Below are 18,905 nucleotides of genomic sequence, written 5' to 3'. Positions count from 1 at the left end.
TAAGAAGGTGGGAACCAAAATAGTCTACAGCGTTAGCTCTGCGTGGTATGCAACGGAGTTCACTCTGTTTGTTGTTAAGTAGCAATTATTATAATTGTCAGTATACATTATAATTATAAACAAGAAAAATACTGATTTCTTAGCTGGTGAACTTGATAGGTTTTAATCTGCTGTCACAGACATGGGAAAAAGATGATGTAAATGTGGCATGTTGAGAAAAGACAAGTTGAGGAAGGATTATCAGATAGTTAAAGTAAGTCCTGGAGAATAAAACGTCTCCATTCCAGCCCTAGGTGCTTGAGCTGTTGAGGAATATATTTTTAGAGGTGATGCAGTTTTCCTAGGAGTAAAATAAGCAAATACCACATTTCTTACAATCATTGTTTGGGGATGATGATGATGATTATTATTATTATTACTATCTCAACACACCTCATTGCTTTTAGAAGCAGTTATTGATTTTCCGTTGTAAAACACCAGTGGACAACAACAAGATTTCTCTGAATTGGTAGAGTGATTAGGTAGGAGCACAGTTTAAATAAAAATGTGCGCAGCAACAAAGCTTGTTAATGTCTCAGTTATCAAGACTTTAAACTTAAATTTCTTGAGACAGCAGGCAGATTCCATGATTAATGTAACATGTTGAGAAACAATAGTGCAGAATCTTCTAAGTGCAGTGACCATGATGTAGCTTTATTCTGAGACTGTAGGTAATTCGTCATTAAAAAATGAACATTTGCCAACATTTGCCACACAGTATAAATATTAGTAGAATTGTATGGTAGTTCCAAGGAGAGAGCATCTTTAGAAATAATTAATTTCATATAAATAAAAAGAAACTGTGTAGGGCATATGACAAGTTGCTTAAAATCACATTATGATAGAGGCATAAATAAGAGATGCTTTGATTTTGTTTGATCTTTTCCGTCAGTGTAAGGTGGAAAAGTGCTGGCATAATTTTTCAGATATTTGCCTACATATCTAATGAATTAAATTGTTTTCATTAGGCAAGTAGTAGGCTTACAGGTTTTCAGACAGGTGAAAGACAGTTGATAGCCTGAAAAAAATTCTCCACCCATATCATAATTTGATGAATCAGACTGAATCTTTGGAATCAGCAGATGCTAGGAAAGCGATGATACATGTAAGATGACAAGTCAGATGTCTTAGTTCATGTTAAGGTTAAGTGGTGGGGTAAGAGATAAACTCTGCTCTTACAGACACTAAATTTTGATAAACTTCTTGAGTGAGAAGTCACCTGGACAGTGCCGTGACATCTGAGGGTCTAGGTGTTTTTTATGTAGATCTAAGAGTCAATCAGTTATTTATCCATGCAGCACCCTCTTTTATTTTCTTCACAGAAATTACTTTCTTGGAATATTTGTGGAATAAATTGTAAGAGAAATTATCAGCAGAGAATTTCCAAATATTGGTGTGAAGAGAATGGTTTTGAAAAACATTTTGTGACATTTGCTATATTCCTCTGTTTCTGGTGTAGCAGTCCATGCTGTAAAGTTGAACGATATCTGGTGCATCCACATAGCCAGAGTTCAGTTTGCAGCACGGGATAAAATTGGTAGTCTATTTCTTTTGAAACTTTGGGTTTTTTCAGAGTATAGAAATAACATTAGTGGCTGTGTGCTTTCCATCTAATTGCTATTTGTTGGGATGATGTTACGAAAAATTTCTTTACTGAAAGAGTGGTCAGACATTGGAATAGGCTGCACAGGGAAGTGGTGGAGTCACCATCTGTGGAGGTGTTCAAAAAACATGTAGATATGGCACTTTGAGACATAGTTTAGTAGGCATGGTGGCAGTGGGTTGACGGTTGGATTTGATGGTCTTAAGAGGTCTTTTCCAACCTTTATGATTCTATGATGTTCAGAGTAGCAGTGAAGCTAGGTTCCCCCATACTGTGCCATTCAATTTTAGCAGACCAATGGCGCCTTCATTAGGACTGTACTGTTTTAAAATGATAGCACAACAGGTAGGATTTGTCTCCCTGGATTTAGACATCCTCCACAATGTAGCTCTCTGTATTTGAACTAGTTGTCTAGACTCCCTTTAGTCAATGCGGATAGGTGAGATGAGTCACACTTGTCTAAAATATCTATTTTAGGATGTGATGAATCGTGACCTGAAAGTGCTGATTTCTCTCCATTGACTGTAAGGGAGGGGAGTTGAGAGAAAAAACTTGTTTGTCTGCACTTATGTGTGTCCATAATGTTGTGAGATTAATCCAGTCTGACGAGTACCGAGTTATGTAATTAAGAGTACGGAGTTGAAAGTTTCAAGGGTTTTTTCCTTGAGAAACAACGTGTGAGCAAGTAAGAAGCAGAATCACGTTAATCATCTTCAAGTTCATGTGCTAATCTGTAAACAGGCTGCCTCATTCTTCTGGAAAGGTGCTTTACTGCTTCATGGGGATTTCATTGCTATCTGTTTCAAAGCGAACGGTAGTAAGGGGGATGCAGTTCCCTGATTTTGGGTATTATTTGAAAGACAAGGGCTATGCATTTCACGGCCCTTTTGCCAGTGAGGTCTGCCCTGTGCTTATTTGATAAGCTGTTTTCTGAAAGACCAAAAATACTGGTTTTATACTTCGCTAGTATGATGGCTGTTCTAGGGTTATTTTGTGCTAAAAGTATGTCAAAGAAAAATACAAAAAGTGCATTCCTACTTCTGTAGGATCAGTGGGGGTAATTAATAACCATTCCAGTATAGTAATTACATAGTCATCTAGAGTACTGAGAACAGTAGAAAGGTGCTCCAATATCTGAATGAAGCGTAAGGTATTTTAAATTGTTATTTTCAGAATAAAAATACTGGTGTCAGTTTTAAAAAAAAACATGGGTAGTATGGTGGTCAGTCAGTTACCAAAGATTCTTTTTTGTGTTTCACAAAACATGAAGTTTCTGGTACATGTATTTCTGAAGACTTCATTTTCACGTATCTACAGCTCATTTTTATTCTACACCTTCTCTCTGCAATTAAAATACCAAAATAGTTGTCGTTTCTGTGTGATTCTTGTAGATAGAGTTTACAAACGTTGCCTGGGGCTACAGGAAGAGAAGAAAAGCCCCATAGTAGTTCCCCCCTAGAAAGTTAGTTTTTGCTGTTGTTTTGTACTTTTTTTTTCCTGTGATACTTGATTTCACTAGCTATGAGACTGCACCTTGTAGGTTTAAGGCATTTATAGTGTTACATGTTTTTTAATAAACGGTGTTCCTACTTATGTTGTATTCTTTAGATATTAGTGTTAGTGGTGTTCTTTGATTGTGAAAGATTATCCCCACCCTGCAGCTGAGTAGGGAAAAAAGGTAGTGAAATACAGCTAGATGTTATTAACTCATTTAAAGTTAACATATGTACTACAGCTGTGCTGCAGAAATAATTTTAGCCAGTGTTAGAAAATGTTCTGGTTTGCTCTTTTCTTCTTATATGGTCTTTTTATAGCTCCTCTTTATAATATTCTGCCTTTGTATTAGTCATGTACCTACTGACTTGCCAAATCAGGGGTCATATATTTTTGAACTGCTGATATCTGATTACCTTCACTCACTGTCCCTACAGGAGTAAAGGTTGTATTTACAGAGTAGGTCCATGGTGTTTTCTTGAATGGATTTACTTCACCTGTATTCTGAGCAAAGAATGTATAAGTTACCATCTTTTTGACAGAAGTTTGCCATTTTATGGTAGCTTTCTGCTATATTGTCTGCAGTCTTTTTCATTATTAGTTTTTCAAGAAAATGGCTCAGCACCACTGACTTAACAATGTTCTTCTCTCACACCTCAGTTGTTTTAAAAACACCAAATGTATTTTTGCTAAGTGTAATCCTTTGCTTACAGAGCTTATATCGTTTTATGCTACTGAAAGCCATAGCCGTATTCTAAGACAGTATAGATGGGTCAGGCTTTAATTTTTCGTTTGGCTCTTACCACACCCCTTAGAAAAAGTAGCTGAACAAGTTTTATCAGAATCCCATTACAATTTTTGAGTTCTCCTGTATCTAAGAGTATTTTTGTCGTTTATCAATCTCTTACATGCCGTAACACTGTATGTAGTCCTTGCACTCTGAACACGTGATGAGATTTTAAAGGGAGAGAATAAGACAGGCATAATGCCACTCAATGCCAAAGAAGCTGCGCATTTTGGTTCAGTCTGATCATCTCGTCGTGCTGTGAGCGAGCATACAGATCTCTGGCCGGGTTTAACCAAAGCTGAAGCGTGTTATTTAGGAAGTTCTTACTGCACATCGAATAAAAAGTATAATAGCATAAAATTACCCCTGTACATCAAACAGAGAATTCAATACAATAAAATTCAATACCAAGTTTACTATTGAATCAAAAACAAAAAAAAGAAATCACGTGAAAATGGTGATTGTAAGTGACAGTTCTCTGGCAGATGGGAACTGGCCAGATGCCTCTGCCCTGGTGCCTTACGTGTTCGCTTGTTGTCCTTGTGTATTTTGTAATAAGTATTTAGATGGAAAAAGAAACTGGAGGTTTGTAAGAACATATGGTATATAGAGTCCATCAAATTCATAATAAAATTTCGGTAATTTTCTTACCACTTTAAGAAGTGCCAATTATTCCTGTCAGGTGTTGTCTGCAGTAGCAGCACCTTGTTCCTGCTGATATCCATTTTACCCTTGTTCATCTTCAGCGCCCTCCCTGTTTATTCCTTTGCGCTAAGGAGAAGTGCCAGAGTTTGACTTGATTCCCATAGCCACTGACGGCTGCATTTTCCTTCTTGCTGCTTTCCAGTCTCATTGTGATTTTCTGCTTGTTATATTCCAGTTCTTCTCGGTCTTCTTTCTCTTCCTGCCTCCGAAGCTAAACCTCTGCTTCCTAGACAGTGTATTTATAGGCTGAAATACTTTTGGTCTATATTTGTGCTCTGTCTCCCTGCACCCACACACGTACCTGCACAGAAAGTATAAAATGCTAAGATAAAAAAGATCCCCAAGAACAGTCAGTAGGAGGCTTGTGTAAAATCACTGTGGCTACTGAGATTTTTAATTATTATTTAGTATCTGATGTTGCTGAATGTTTCATACTGCCTTGTCTTTTGAACATCTTTTTTTATGATATTCACTCTGACTCTCAAATGAGTAAGGGCTGAGAACAAGGGCGAATTTTGCACACAGGATAAATCGTTTCTAGAACTCCAGCTTCTACATTACGCTCCATCTCTGTCTTTGACTCTTAGTCACTTTGTGCCAATGAGATTGCATATCAGATAACTAAACAGGAAGAAATCTAATTTTCTAATCTGTGTGTAATTATTTGTGTGTTGCTGAAAAGGAAGAGTAACGCAGACACTTTCATATACAGTTTCACGTGGTGCTTGAGATTTTGTAGAAAAATTGAGAAATGAGTTGGAAGGCAGATGATTTGGCAACATCTTTCTCTTCCTGATGGTCCACATCATGAACTGCAAGATCTTTCCACAAGTACTGGAAGAACTGACACTAGTGCAGGCGTTGGATGGTGGTTGGTTTGAGCCAGTGAGATTGCCTCCATCTCCTTTACTTACTTTGCTGGACCATAGAGCTTCGTGATGGATGTGTTTTCTATTCCATGGACAGATCAGCAGACACAGCTCTACTAGATGTTAGTACTGCCCACAGAGAAACTTTGCTGGAGCCATATTCTGTAATATTAGGTGTCTCCTATCAGAAAGCTTCATGCAAACATTTGTTCCACTGCAATTTCATATTGGGAGAAAAAACAGGAAAAAGAACAAATTGACAATACAGGTTAATTTCTCCCTTCTGGGGTTAATGTTGAATTACATCTTGTAATGTAGTCCAACATTAAAGGTATGATTGAAGGACAACATTTTGATTGAATAAAAAACCCCAATTTCTTTAGGTGTGTGTTAGCAAAAATTTCTATTCTCATTCAGATTGAAATAAAATCTCAAAATCTCAGAAATTCACAGAGTGAAGCTTCTGTCGTTCAGATTCCTTTAACTCATACTATTGAAGGCATGAACAGATGCCAGTGAGTCAGGCTACCATCAAACCAAATTGAGCTGTTTGCACACCTTTTGTTTAAAATAACACAAAACACCTTAATAAACTCCTGGGCTTGGATCACAGAATGTTGTGTAATAGAATATATTCAGATATTCACGGTTGTTTGCTGTTCCCTATCACAATATGTATAACATTTAAGTTAACTGTGGGCTTCTCATGGTAAAACTTGGAAAAGAAAGGACTGATGTTATTGAAAAAGGGAGCGTTGCCAATTGTCTCTTGCCAAGTGAATGTAAAAGCACGTGTCCATGTGGTTTTGTGGCTCTTGTGTGTGGAAACTACAGTACGTTCGTAGACATTTTCATTGCTTACATTAACAGTTACCCAATAACATGATTTCATTATTGTGTAGCAGCTCATCAGAGACTTTTACCTCATTTTCCGCTGTATGATATAGTAGTCTGTGATGTCCTAGTCTCTGATGGAAATATGTTAGCAGGTTAATTTAATCACATCCTTTGGTTTAGTTGTAACATGCAAAACTTGCGATTTCCTTGCTACATCAAGTCTGCATATTCTGGATGTCTTTTTGCCAGCCTTTTCTAACACTGCACCATTATTTCTTCCTCAGCCATCCTACGACTTGGGTTGTGCTGACAATGCCATACAATGTCCGCAGTTTGGTCTATGTTATTTAAACATATGACAATGGAGCCATTGCTGATCTGCAGTCAAAACATCTCTCATTAAAATTCTTTGTTCTTTCCACAATCTTTGTGAAAAATAACGCAATTCAGACTCGAAATATTCTTACCCATCATGCTATCTAGTAGTCAAGCACTACTCACAAAAAGCCTCACCAGACCTTTATGTCCACTTCTTTGTCCATCACTTCTTTCCTTGCTGGTTTCTTTTTGGTGCTTTTTGTCTGAATATGTTAGGTTTGCACTTACTAAAAGAGATGGTGGAGCGTAAAAGAAATTAAAAGGTTCTTTAACATCATTATGCCAGTTCTTGCAGTACAGCACTGGAGACTTGCATTCTGCCTATGCTCCCCAACATTTTCTTTTTGAAGAACAATGTGAGCTCTCAGTACTTCGGTTTCAACATTTCAAGCGTATTTGCGTGTGTGTGTGTGTTAATAGTCTAGTCCACGTGTAGGAGTGTGCAGGAGAATTACAACTATTGCTTGCATAGTGTGGTTGCTTGTATTTCTATTTATTTCAAGATTGGTCTTCCAGATTGATTTTCTGAGGTTTAATAAGGAGTTGAATGTAAGCTAAATTCTTGTATATGTACCGGTAAAATCTGTCTTCCTTAGCATTAAACTCACAAAAATCTGTATTTAAAAGTAATGCCATTCTGGTTGAACTTCATCAGTTGAACTTTACCAAAGGATGAATATACAGTGCAAAAATATAAACCTCTGTTCCTCCAAAAGTTTTCAGAAGTAGAAGTCAGTTTTCAGAGTGAAGTCAGATTTTCTATCTTGATAAAGTCTCTTCAACTTTGCCCTCGTAGAGTAACTGGTATTAGTAATAACCATACCACTGTGCAGGAATTTGTTTACTCCACGCTGTTTTAGTGTAACTCCTATCCACATTAACAAATACTGAACTGTGGGCATATTTCTTGACTGATAGATAAAGGAGAAATTGTTTCACGTACTTTTGCTTTTGAGGCGTATGCAAACACTGCTTGAGTTTGAGTATTCTTACTAGAAATAAATATTCTGCTTGTTGTTTTTAATGTGTTATTCTTCTGTTACTATTTAGCATTTATTGTTATTAGTTAGTAGATGTCCTGTAATATCACCGAACAATCTAATTTAGTCTTATTGTAATGTAGATGCATTAAGTATTTTACAATCACAGAAGTCAGAGCTGAAAGACACAGTGTTGTAATTAGACCTGTGTGGATGTGTATGCGTTACATGTAATCCACAAGCCTTGCACCAGGCAATCTTGATTATAGGTTTAGGGCCTAAATTCATCTTTACTTAAATGTACACATTTGGCCAAAGCGAACACCAAGTGTTGCAAAGATTCCCAAAAATCAGCATTAGACATTTAAAAGGTAAAGGCCCCAGGTGTATAGGAAACATTAGTGCATCGCTTGTAGAATAATAACCAGTTTACTTTAACTTGAAGTTAAGAGTTGGGGTTTGGGTTTGGTTTTGTTTTGCTTTTTAAACAGCAGATCCTTGAGTGAAGGAAAGAAGATTAGAAGCATGATAGGAAAGTGGATTGATCCTGACAAGTGTTTAGTTTGCTCATGAATACAGGAGTACACTAATGCCGGAACAGTGTAAAGCAGCAATATAACATCCTGTCTTCTGGTCATAGAAAAGGAAGAGAAATGGCTCTTGTGCCAGCTGAGGAATAACAGAATACCTTTGTTACAGCTGTTCTTCTGACAGCCTTTCAGTTTCCACCTTCCACTTTGCTTTCCATTTTAACAGTTGTATTTGTATCTCTCCCTAGCTCGTAAGCAAGAGATTATCAAGGTCACTGAGCAGTTGATTGAAGCTATCAACAATGGGGACTTTGAAGCTTACACGTAAGTTTTCTCATTTGGGAAGGAATGAGGAGAGTTCATATTTTGACACTATATATATGAATATGCATATTTATATATGAGTGTGTGTGTTTGTATTTATGTATTTTTGAAGTTCATTCTCAGATACCCCCAAGAAACACAAGACATGTTCATTGCTGCTTTGCCCCAGCTTTACACAAGCCTGGTTGCCTATTTCAGAGGAGCTGCTAGTGTAAGTCCACCGTACTGCTCAGCCAAGACAGGTTCATAATCTTGACACAAAATATGCAGCGGTCTATCTTGGTGTACGAAAGTAAAATAGTGTTTGAAAACACAGTAGAAGCCTCTTTTAACAGATTTTTTTTTGTTGTTGTATGTAGAGATTGATATTAGCTGGAATCCCATTTGTACTTCAGAGTGTGAAAGACCACGTGGAATTTAGGTTCTACCAGCCTGTAATGAGCACTGGGCAAGAATTTGCTGGGGGAAAGTGGGACAATTTCTCTCTCAGCTTTCCTCTGCAAAGACACAATTTCATCACTGCTGCTCTTCTCTTCCTACCTCCAAAAAAATTTTAGAAAGTAGGGGAGAGCCCTTCTCAGCATTTCTTTTGGTCTCCTGTGGATCTCTGCATGGATTCTATCCTGTTGCAGCACAAGCCTCACTGTTCAACAGTAACACTGCTCGTCCTGTTTAAAGACTTGCCAGCATTAAACTTTTGTTTGGTATGATCACATTAAAACCTTTGTTCTACAAATGTCAAGTGGAAACTTCTTCCAAATTCTTATCTAAATTTTGCCAGTTGAAAAAAAAAATTAAGTCTTGCTTAAATAATGACGCGAGACATAAAATACATCCTTTGGGATTGCACAGAAGCAGTTTTCAGAGTCACAACTAAAAATTCTTAGCTGTAATAGCACTGACTTGGGCCTTCTTTGGCAGTCTTTTTTTTTTGGTCAGAAGATGAGTTATGTGAAATCTAGTCCACCTAAACTAAGCTGCCAAGTTTGTACTTCAGGTGAAACCAGAACTCCATTACTTCTCCCCATTTAAGTTTTGTTCTTTTCCAGTGTGGTGGCACAGGTGAGTAACACGTCCGATGGGAATAAAGGAAACATTTAAGCATGAAGCAATCTCTCCAAAGTTGTGTTACATAACTGCATGTGTTTATTACAGAATTTGCTCTTTTCCACAGAAAAATCTGTGATCCAGGCCTGACATCTTTTGAACCTGAAGCTTTGGGTAATCTGGTAGAAGGGATGGACTTTCACCGGTTTTACTTTGAAAATGGTAAACATTCCTTTTTCATCTCTGTGAATCATCATCTTTTCCTTGAGATTGTGTTTCTCCGGTCTAATTAGCACTTTGGTTTGGGAGTTAATTGATTTGGGCAGGGGAAGGGAGTGTTATTTTTTTCTTCCAGGGTTCTGCTATATGTGTTTTCCTGTCTGTTTGTGCTGCGCTTATTCACACATAATAGGGCACCCTGCATAGCAGAGGAAAGTTTCAGGCATTTGGAAAGAGAAAGTCAAGATGTTTATAAGAAAAAACAAACAAAGCATAGATAAGTAATTCTTACACATTTTTTTTTCCACTGGGGGAAAGGGAAAATCATGCTGTGAGTATACTTAAAAGAAGGGTCACTAGATCGTGTGATTGCAGTGATTGCAACTAACAGTCTGCACTTCCAGTGAGAATGTGATGTATGGGGGAAGACATTGTAGTCACTCAGGTCTATATGGCTGAGGACCTGATCAGCTGTCTTTTGCATTGGTGTGTGTATGTATATATACACACACATGAAAACATCAATATATATGCTCTCTCTATATATATAATTTGATCATGTCAGCTATAAGAAAGAAAAATTACTGATAGAGTGGATTTAATAAAGTTTTGGAGGATCGCGTAATATAGTTAACCATTTTAGAGCAGACTTGACTCAAAATGAAATAAAATATTGTAAATTAAGGTATAAGCTTATCCAGTAATTTCTGAGAAATGTCTGAGCATAAAATGGGATAGTTGCATTCCTAAATTATCTTCCATCTCCAAAATAACATTTTTCCATATTTTTACTTAAAATGTTTCCTTTCATTACTGCTGCTTTTTAGTTTTCATAGATATCAGCACTTAATAAAATATGTCAGAGTGAGCTAACAGCTGAATTATTTTAACTGAAAATATTAAGTACAAATTACATCAGGCATTAGACACAACATTGAAACTGAAGTATTGGGAGAACTCAACTGGGAAACTCAGGATGGTGACCCCCACTTTATTTAATCCATGTATGCATATGGATTAAATAATACATACTATTAAACTTTTGATTGGTTTCTTTATAGGAAAGGGGAACACATACTTTATGCTGTGACTGTGCTTGTTTCTACAATGTACTTGAGCTAGTTATCAGTCATGATGATCAGTAAACAATAATTATTACTTTGTATCTGCTAAGCCTGAGACTTTTGTTTTGTAAAGTAGGGTGATATGAGTTATTTTGGCTCACATAGAGAAAATTTAATTTATCCTTTGTGTGTGTGTGTTTTGTTTCCTAGCTTTATCCAAAAGTAATAAGCCAATCCACACCATTATCCTCAATCCTCACGTCCACCTTGTGGGTGATGATGCTGCTTGCATTGCGTATATACGGCTCACACAGTACATGGATGGAAGTGGAATGCCAAAGACTATGCAGTCAGAGGAAACGCGGGTCTGGCACCGTCGTGATGGGAAGTGGCAGAATGTTCATTTTCACCGTTCAGGGTCACCAACAGTACCTATCAAGTAAGAAACAATTCAGACCACAAGTTTAAACGATGTAGGTCAGACCAGACAGTCTAACAACTGCTTTTGGCCTTAAAAACTATGAAACCGTCCTCTTGATAGTGTAATTTCTTGTGGTCATTTATGCAGTATGTATTATATTCAGTAGTGTGCATATAGTATTGGTGCAAATATTTTTAAAATAATGCTTTTTTGTTGTTGTTTTCAACTGTGATGCCCGCTGATCCAGCTCAGTCACTGAACTGACAGCTTGAAGAGCAGAAAAATGTTTTAATGTAGATAAGACTTGATACAATTCACACAAAATAGGGTTGGAAAATCTGAAATAAAATTTCAGGAAAACCTGAAAAAAGCCAAAAAACAGTAGGATACATGAGCTGTTAGAGCTGACCAGAAAGTTTCAGGGAAAAAAGTATCACTGTTCTGAAAAAATGAAGTTTCAGTAATATTTGTTGTAATTTTCAGCCACCTCTGCTTTCTCAGGCCTAGTTATGTTCACTGGAAGTTGATTCTGAACCAGTTTACATATTTACTTTGTAAATTAAGTCATACAAGTACCTATCACATCCTTATCTCTTTTCCCACACTCTCTTTGCTTAACTGCTGTATATTCACTGTCTGATAGTTATGACATCCCTGTGGGTAAGCCTCTCCCATCATCATTTTTCTCTTTTGTTCATTTGGGCATCTCTGCATGCCCTCTCATACCGTCAGAGTCATGCCATGACTCAACGTGCGCAGACCTGAATTCCCTAAGCCAGATTATCAGCAGCGTAAGTGACAGCACACTCATAGTTGCAATGACAAAGTAAAGAGCCACAGCTTCTTCAAGAGGTTTTGCTCAAGTCCTTTCCTTTTCTGCTTGCAGCCTTCGCTAGTGCTGCTGTGTCCCTCGGATCCCAACCTCACTGACTTCTGGCTTAGGTTAGGCTGTTTCCAAATTAGGCAGCACTGGTGTAGGCCTTGGTTTGCTCAGGTGCAAGCCCTCTGTATAGGATGTAATTACATGTGTGTGAGGTGTCTTAATGTGGATAGCGGTTGAATTTTTCGACGTGGATGAGCTTACATTGCATCCTTCAAACTTCTTCATGTCCCACATTTGACTTCTTGCACCACTATTCTCCCGTATGAAGTAATACTTGATAAAGTAAGGAACATGAGAGAATGAAGTGTTAAGCTTCAGTGGGGATGATTTTTTTTTTAATTCAGGAAAAAAAGTAATTCGATTACCTAATGGTAACTGTTGCATTTTATTTAAAAATATGAAACCATTTGGAGCAGGAACCATGGCATCCTTTGTTTTCACATTCCAGCTGCACTGTCGGTATTTAAACAGATAATGTTGAAAGAGTAGCTACATTTTCTTGAAATGCAGTGTTACGTAGATTTTTGATGTCTTCATAAAGGAGTGTTTTGTCAAGGGGTCTGATCTGGGTATGTGTAGAGCCAGAAAGCACAAGGCATAAGTGAAGCAGGTTCACCTGTCCCACTGCACCCTGTGTTTGCAGCAGAATGACATGAACTGCACTAGGGAATTATTTAATCTTTTCCTTTGGGTTTTTTTTTCCCCCCTCTGTTTTCTGAGAGGGTTGGAGGGTCTTTTTTTTTTTTTAACCTAACCGTATTGATAGGAAACAATCCTAAAGAAAAAAGGTAATTTATGACACTGACTCTTATACATCAAAAGCAGAAGGCAACAAAATAGCCATCTTACTACTATTTTCATGGAAGATTACAGAATTTGCCCAGTAACTCCTGTAATAATTATTTGAGTAATACTTTCTAGAGTCATCACATGTGTGATGGGCTGCTGCGCGCTGTGACACATGCTGCTCATACCAACACTCCCCAGAGGTGGTTTCTCTGGAATATAAAGGGCAGGCACTAGCTGCCACAGAGCAACTCCTGGCCCTTCAGACTGCACGTCTCAAGGGAATACAATCGTACGTACAGGTCTGAGATTTGCCCCTAAGTAGCAGTGCCAGTATTTAGGAGTCATGTAATATCAATTCTTTATAGTTGCTCATGCTCTCTAATAAAGGTAAGGATTTCTGGGACTGCTAAGGATGGAAGGAGAAGCAGCTGCGAGGTGTGATTTTTTTAAGACTGCAGGGTTGTGTCTGTCAGTGGGTGTTCTGAGCCTGTGGGGTCAGGCAGAGGAGAGTTCAGGGTTGCAAGAGGGTATCCAAGCTGAAAGGTCACAGAGGAGGAGTAGCGGCTCAAAGCCTTAAAGCATGGCTAAGGCTTAAGGAGAGATGCTCTGAAATTGCAACATAGCCCTACATGCGTAGCCCCTGTCTAGCACTGGCAACAATATCACATAAATCCCTCACCTAACTCTCATCTTGAATTCGGAGAGGTTTTTTTGGACTTGCTCATATCACTGTTCTAAAATATCATGGTCTGATGGTTAGAAACCTTACTTTCCAGTATAAATTTTAGTTGTATTCAATATATCCTTTATTATTCTTATTTCATCGTTGTTCTCTTATACTGGGGATAGGTATGCAGACATGACCTGTTTTATATGAAGGCTCATCAGATCAGTTCCCACCTTTCTATTTTTGTAGGGTAAATATACAGTGCTAACTTGGTTGGCTTTTTTTGACAGAATCTTCATTTTCCTGGCTACCTTAATAGCTCTTCACTCTCTTTTTCAGTTTGAGGTTTGTCTTTTGATTAGTTTGGGTTCTTCTCAATTGATGTGCACAATTGTGGTCAGGGCTTTATTTAACTTTACAATGTCTGTCTTTTCCCTGTTGAGAATGCCACACCTGCTATGTTCTGGCATCATTTTTATACTTCTGCCATCCACATCACATCAGCAGATCATGTAAGACAGCCGTGTATTTACCCTTGACTGTCATTTCCAACCAAGGAGTATATAGAAACTTTTGCCAAGTGTGCAGTTTTGTACTTCGTGTTATTACATGTAACATTTCTGGATTACCCAGCCTTCAAGGTTGTTTCATTCTTCTTGCACAATACTCCTGTTTTCCATTGTATTTATAGTGCCTTCCACCTAAGTGTAAGTATACTACATGAGATCAGTCCTACTGCTTGTGCTCAGGTCATTGGCAAAAACTAGTTAGTCTTCTCTAGGCTGATAGTTCCCCTTTCAGCCCAAGCAGTGTTGTTTTTCTTTTGGTTATTTTACATATTCTTTCTTTAAATCCCCATCTTCTCAAGTTTAAGTGATAGATTCCCATGTAGCGCCATGCCAGAATCCGCCTGCTATAACCCATCCTGACCGTCTTTTAGACTGCCTGGGAACTTCAACTTTGCTTTTCCTAGTCGGAGCAGCAGTGTACCGATAACTCCATTTTAGAAAACTACAGAAGAAATTTAATTAAAATATTGTTATAGATTATCCTTCCTTTCTTTTCTCGTATTTGAAATTTATACAGTCTACAGCTATGTATTTAATTATTACCAATGGACACAGATAATAATGGCACTTCCATAATAAAAAAGTATCTTACACATAATATGTGAAGAAGAATTTAAAATCTAACAAACTTGCAAAAGCAATTATAGCTGTGATCTGCTTCTGCAAACATAAGATCCTAGATTATGTCAGATCAGTTGCTGCAAGCACAGCAGTAGCTTATTTGTTCTCAGGACTACACTAAGGAGTATGCATAAACCTAAGGACAGGACTGAGCTCTTCGTAGCTATAGGTGTATGGAAATATTTCCTTATGGCAGAATATTTATTTGGGAAAGAATGTGAGCACAAATGTATATTTAGTTTATAAATAAATTTTAATTGTAGTTACTGCTGTGAGTCAGACAAGACAAACTTTGGTTTGTGTCTTGTCCGTTGTTTCTCTCCGAGTGATACGACTGATGGTAGGAAATCTTTCTCTGTATTCCATGTTCTTAAGAACTTGTGCTAATGCTTCTGCAGAACTGTGTCTGCATGTGCACAGAGAGTAGACCTGCATGATATGGGCAGTCAAAGGGCTGTTGGACCTAAAACTGACTCCCAAACCTAAATTCAGACCTGAGGCTCCCGGGCTTACATTCTCTCACTTACCACACCTTACACCACCTTATACTTTCATGAGTTAAATTCCAGATAGCAGGAAGACTAAAGTAAAGAGTTTGTTCTGTGTTTGTACAGTGCCTAGCACAGCGGGATCCCAGTCATGACTTCGGCCCCTAGATGCTACGGTAATACAAATGATGCTATAAGCTGTGATAGTTAACTACTTGCTTACACTTTCCTTTTCTTTCGTTTACTCTTTGCATACGGCTCTAGCATGTCTTGCATGTAAATAACATAGGATTCTTCCTTGTTACTTGGTTCGGTTTTTGTGTGAGAATCTGAGTCCGTGGCTGTAATGTACATGCTGAAGAAGCAAGTTAAACTCAAGAGATTCACATCTGATTTCTGCCCTGCCACCTTTAAGAAATCAACTAAGGCACATCCGCTTCCTGCCTCAGTTTCCTTTTTTATTTTAACAGCCTCTCTGGCATGTTGTAAAGGTGGAAAATGTCTGTAAAGTGGTTTGAAAAATAAAAAAATGCTTTGCCTGAGCGTTTTGGGTTTTTTTTTTCCCTTGGTTTTCTGCACAATATTGTGTTAAATGACCTTGAGAAGACTGTTTTTTAATAGTATTGGCTAACACTTGAGCATGTATTGTTGTCTGGTGGTGGCGTTACTTCAGTAATGGCAATCTGTTTTTTTTTTTTCTCCTTCCTCCTAGCTAAAAATATCAGCGGTGCCGCTCTTGCATTTTTCTGTACCCAACGCACCTGGTTGATTACCATCTTGGCCATCCCGTTCTCTTCATGCATGTTTCTGAGTGCATGAAGTTGTGAAGGTTCTTCATGTAACACATTTGTGATGCACCATATTGCTGTATATTCCATCTGTTAACATTTCAATGAAGGTGACGTTCCATGCAAATAGAGAATAACAAGGCATAAAAGATGAAAAAAAGTATTTGGTAGACAGCAGTAGATACAGAATACATTTGTCACTTTCTCCATTTATGCCAGGTTTTGACAGACAACTTTAAAAACTATCCTGTTTATTAAAAAAATATATATATAAAAAAAGTACAGTTTACCCTCTTTTTTTAAGAACTGTTTTTTGACTTCTCCTTTGCCCCTGAGTCCCAGGATTTTGCTTTAGTTCTGGCAGGAATGGTTAGGATTTCCGCTGGCAGCTCCGATACTGTAAAACAGATTTTTATTACAGCGTGTAGATGGACGAAATCACTGATAAATGTGGAAGTGATAATACCTTGGCTTTGTACCAGCTGAAGCCTTTCTGGTTTATTAGTCTCTGTAAACTGGAAAAATCTCATCATTTGCTGGTTTGGTCACTTCAGATTTAGCTGTCAATCTTCTGGTGAACCAGCAGCTTCTTTTTTTCTTTTGAGTCTTTACCTTTGCTTTCTTACTATGCTATCCAATTTCTATTGGATGATTAAGCAAAATTAAAAATTTTAAGGAACTAAGTGATGATTGAGGGGCAGTTTTTGAGGACTAAAATGGAAGAGAGAAAGATAGATTTTTATCACTTTTAGGGTGTACTGTAAATTTTTTAAGGAGGCTTTAAAAAAATACAAATTTCTGGTTAAGCTGTAAACCAGTTGTGTGGTTAATATACTCGAGAAATATTAGGCCTTAAAAGCTTAGTATGAAGAGTTTACTTATTTTACACTGCTGCTGTTGCTTCTCTGGAAATGTGTTACGCATGTAACACCAGTTTTCTAATGAGACTCTTAACGCTTTACTACAGATTTGTTTCCCCCCCCTCTTCCCCTTCAGTCTGCTCTTGGTTTCTTAAAAACCTCGTGCAGCGTACAGTGTCAAGGACAGCCACCTTTGCAGCATTACCAACTTGCTTTGGCCACTGATGACTTGCTGCAGACACCTGTACGTGGAGCGGGGAGTGCTCTCAGTGTCAGTTCAGAACACAGACTTTGTAACAGGGACTATTTTTGCTTCCCTTATGTTGCTGTGAAAGTACATCTTGCAAGCATTTAGGTTTGTTCCCTTCCATTTTGAATAGAAAAATACAGGGATCGGTTTTTTTCTTTTTTTCATGTGTTAATTGTTCTGTTACCAGCAGGGCTAACTGTTTTCTGCAGCGCTGTATAGTGCATGATATCTCAATCCATGTCCTTTTTAGAGGTTAAAAATTTGCAACTCGGCAGCCTGAAGTTTTTAAAATAGGAAAGCTTCCTAATTTGTATCATTTCACCTTTCTGTGTTGATGATAATCAAAAGCAGTTCTTAAACATTTTGATGTTGTTACTAGTGGATGTATGGTAGATGGATTTAAGCTTCTCTGATAATTACTACATGATTTTAAACAATATATATTTAAAACAAGCATCTACAATAAATGTGTTGAGCCATATTAACCTGCCAATGGGATCTGTGAAAAAGTAATGGCCTCATTTTTTTTCTCATTAATTTCTTTACCTTTTTTTGTGAAGCGGCTATAAGTGGCATAACTGTATTTAAAATTAACAAATTAGGTGTAGGGTGTTTTTTTTATACTTCTAACATAGCATGTGGTGTTGACGTATTACTGTAGACCAAGTTTGTCTTCCACACCAAGACGTGAGGAAATTGTGATTTGTTCTCTCCACCACAACTGAATGATACATTTCTGTCATTTTGGAACACTGCAGTTTACCGTGGGACACAGTGTACATATTTCTTGCCATAATGGTAAATGATTGATATATTTAAGGATTAATAAATTTGTGATTTCTGCTGACATTGTGAGTGTGTTTTAATTTCCCAATTAAGTGTGATTTTTGCATTGGAAAATGTGTAGTATCTGTTTGAATTAGGATGTCGGAGACACAGATGCAGCTTCTCATGAGCCAAATTTGCAGTTTGAAAAGATGAATGTTTGCTTTTGTGATTTGTCTTACGGTTAGTTCTTAACTGCCTTTCCTGAGGACCCGATTGTACACCATTTGTACTGGACTTGGTTGATAGATTTTGGACATACCTTTTGTTTATAGGTCCATATTTAGTAATGTTTTAGGTAGTTTGCACATCTCTGTAGCTGCCTTACTGTGTTTCGTATGCTCAGCCTGTAACACAAGATAGTGTAAGAGCAGTTACTGCATGTTTAGCGTTGCAGAACATAAAATGCATTAAAGTCCATAAATAATTAGCATTTTAAATAATGTACCAGTTTAAAAGCTTTCATGTATGTCTGTAGTGATTTTAGGCTCTCTTACCCTATGCTGAGCCACAACTGAGTAACAGTCCTTTATAGCAGCAGAAAAGAAGGGCCAGGAGGGAGGAGGAGAGAAGACAGCTTCCAGCTTCCGTGGGTCACCGAGTGCGGAGCTGGGTCATTGCCCTGGGTCTGTGCCGGGGCAGCGTCGCTGCGGGCCAGACCTGTAGCAGCGTGGCAGGGGTCCAGGAGTACTGCCTGTCGAAGGAGCCACACCGTGTTCCTGCGTTGGTGGACATTTCAGGGCTTCCTTTTGGGTGGCGTTTTGCTGTGTATTTGTAAAGAAAAAGAAAAAGTTAGGAGAGAGCTCAGAGGTTTGGAATGTTTCGGTAAACCCCAGAGGAAGCCGACGCGGTTCAGTCTGTTGGGAGG

The 18,905-nt window shown here is 37.9% G+C and overlaps 1 protein-coding gene across 12 annotated transcripts in view; it reads left to right on the top strand.

Annotated features, from left to right (window-relative positions):
* CAMK2D (calcium/calmodulin dependent protein kinase II delta) overlaps positions 1 to 18,059 on the top strand; it is a 170,175-nt gene extending 152,116 nt beyond the window's left edge. For 11 of the 12 annotated variants that reach the window (XM_075420876.1, XM_075420886.1, XM_075420879.1 and 8 more), the window contains 5 exons: positions 8,471 to 8,546; positions 9,721 to 9,815; positions 11,087 to 11,315; positions 15,441 to 15,490; positions 16,027 to 18,059. In XM_075420876.1, the coding sequence (XP_075276991.1) occupies positions 8,471 to 8,546; positions 9,721 to 9,815; positions 11,087 to 11,315; positions 15,441 to 15,447 (407 nt within the window). In that variant the 3' untranslated portion in view covers positions 15,448 to 15,490; positions 16,027 to 18,059. Of the gene's footprint in view, positions 1 to 8,470; positions 8,547 to 9,720; positions 9,816 to 11,086; positions 15,491 to 16,026 lie in introns of all 12 variants that reach the window. The other variant, XR_012763991.1, reaches the window with a different exon arrangement.
* The last annotated feature ends 846 nt before the right edge of the window (positions 18,060 to 18,905 follow it).

The sequence above is a fragment of the Opisthocomus hoazin genome, chromosome 5 (assembly GCF_030867145.1).
Source record: "Opisthocomus hoazin isolate bOpiHoa1 chromosome 5, bOpiHoa1.hap1, whole genome shotgun sequence".
Classification (NCBI taxonomy): domain Eukaryota; kingdom Metazoa; phylum Chordata; class Aves; order Opisthocomiformes; family Opisthocomidae; genus Opisthocomus; species Opisthocomus hoazin.
The sequence above is the reverse complement of the archived record's forward strand: the minus strand, read 5'-3'. Positions and strand labels throughout refer to the sequence as shown.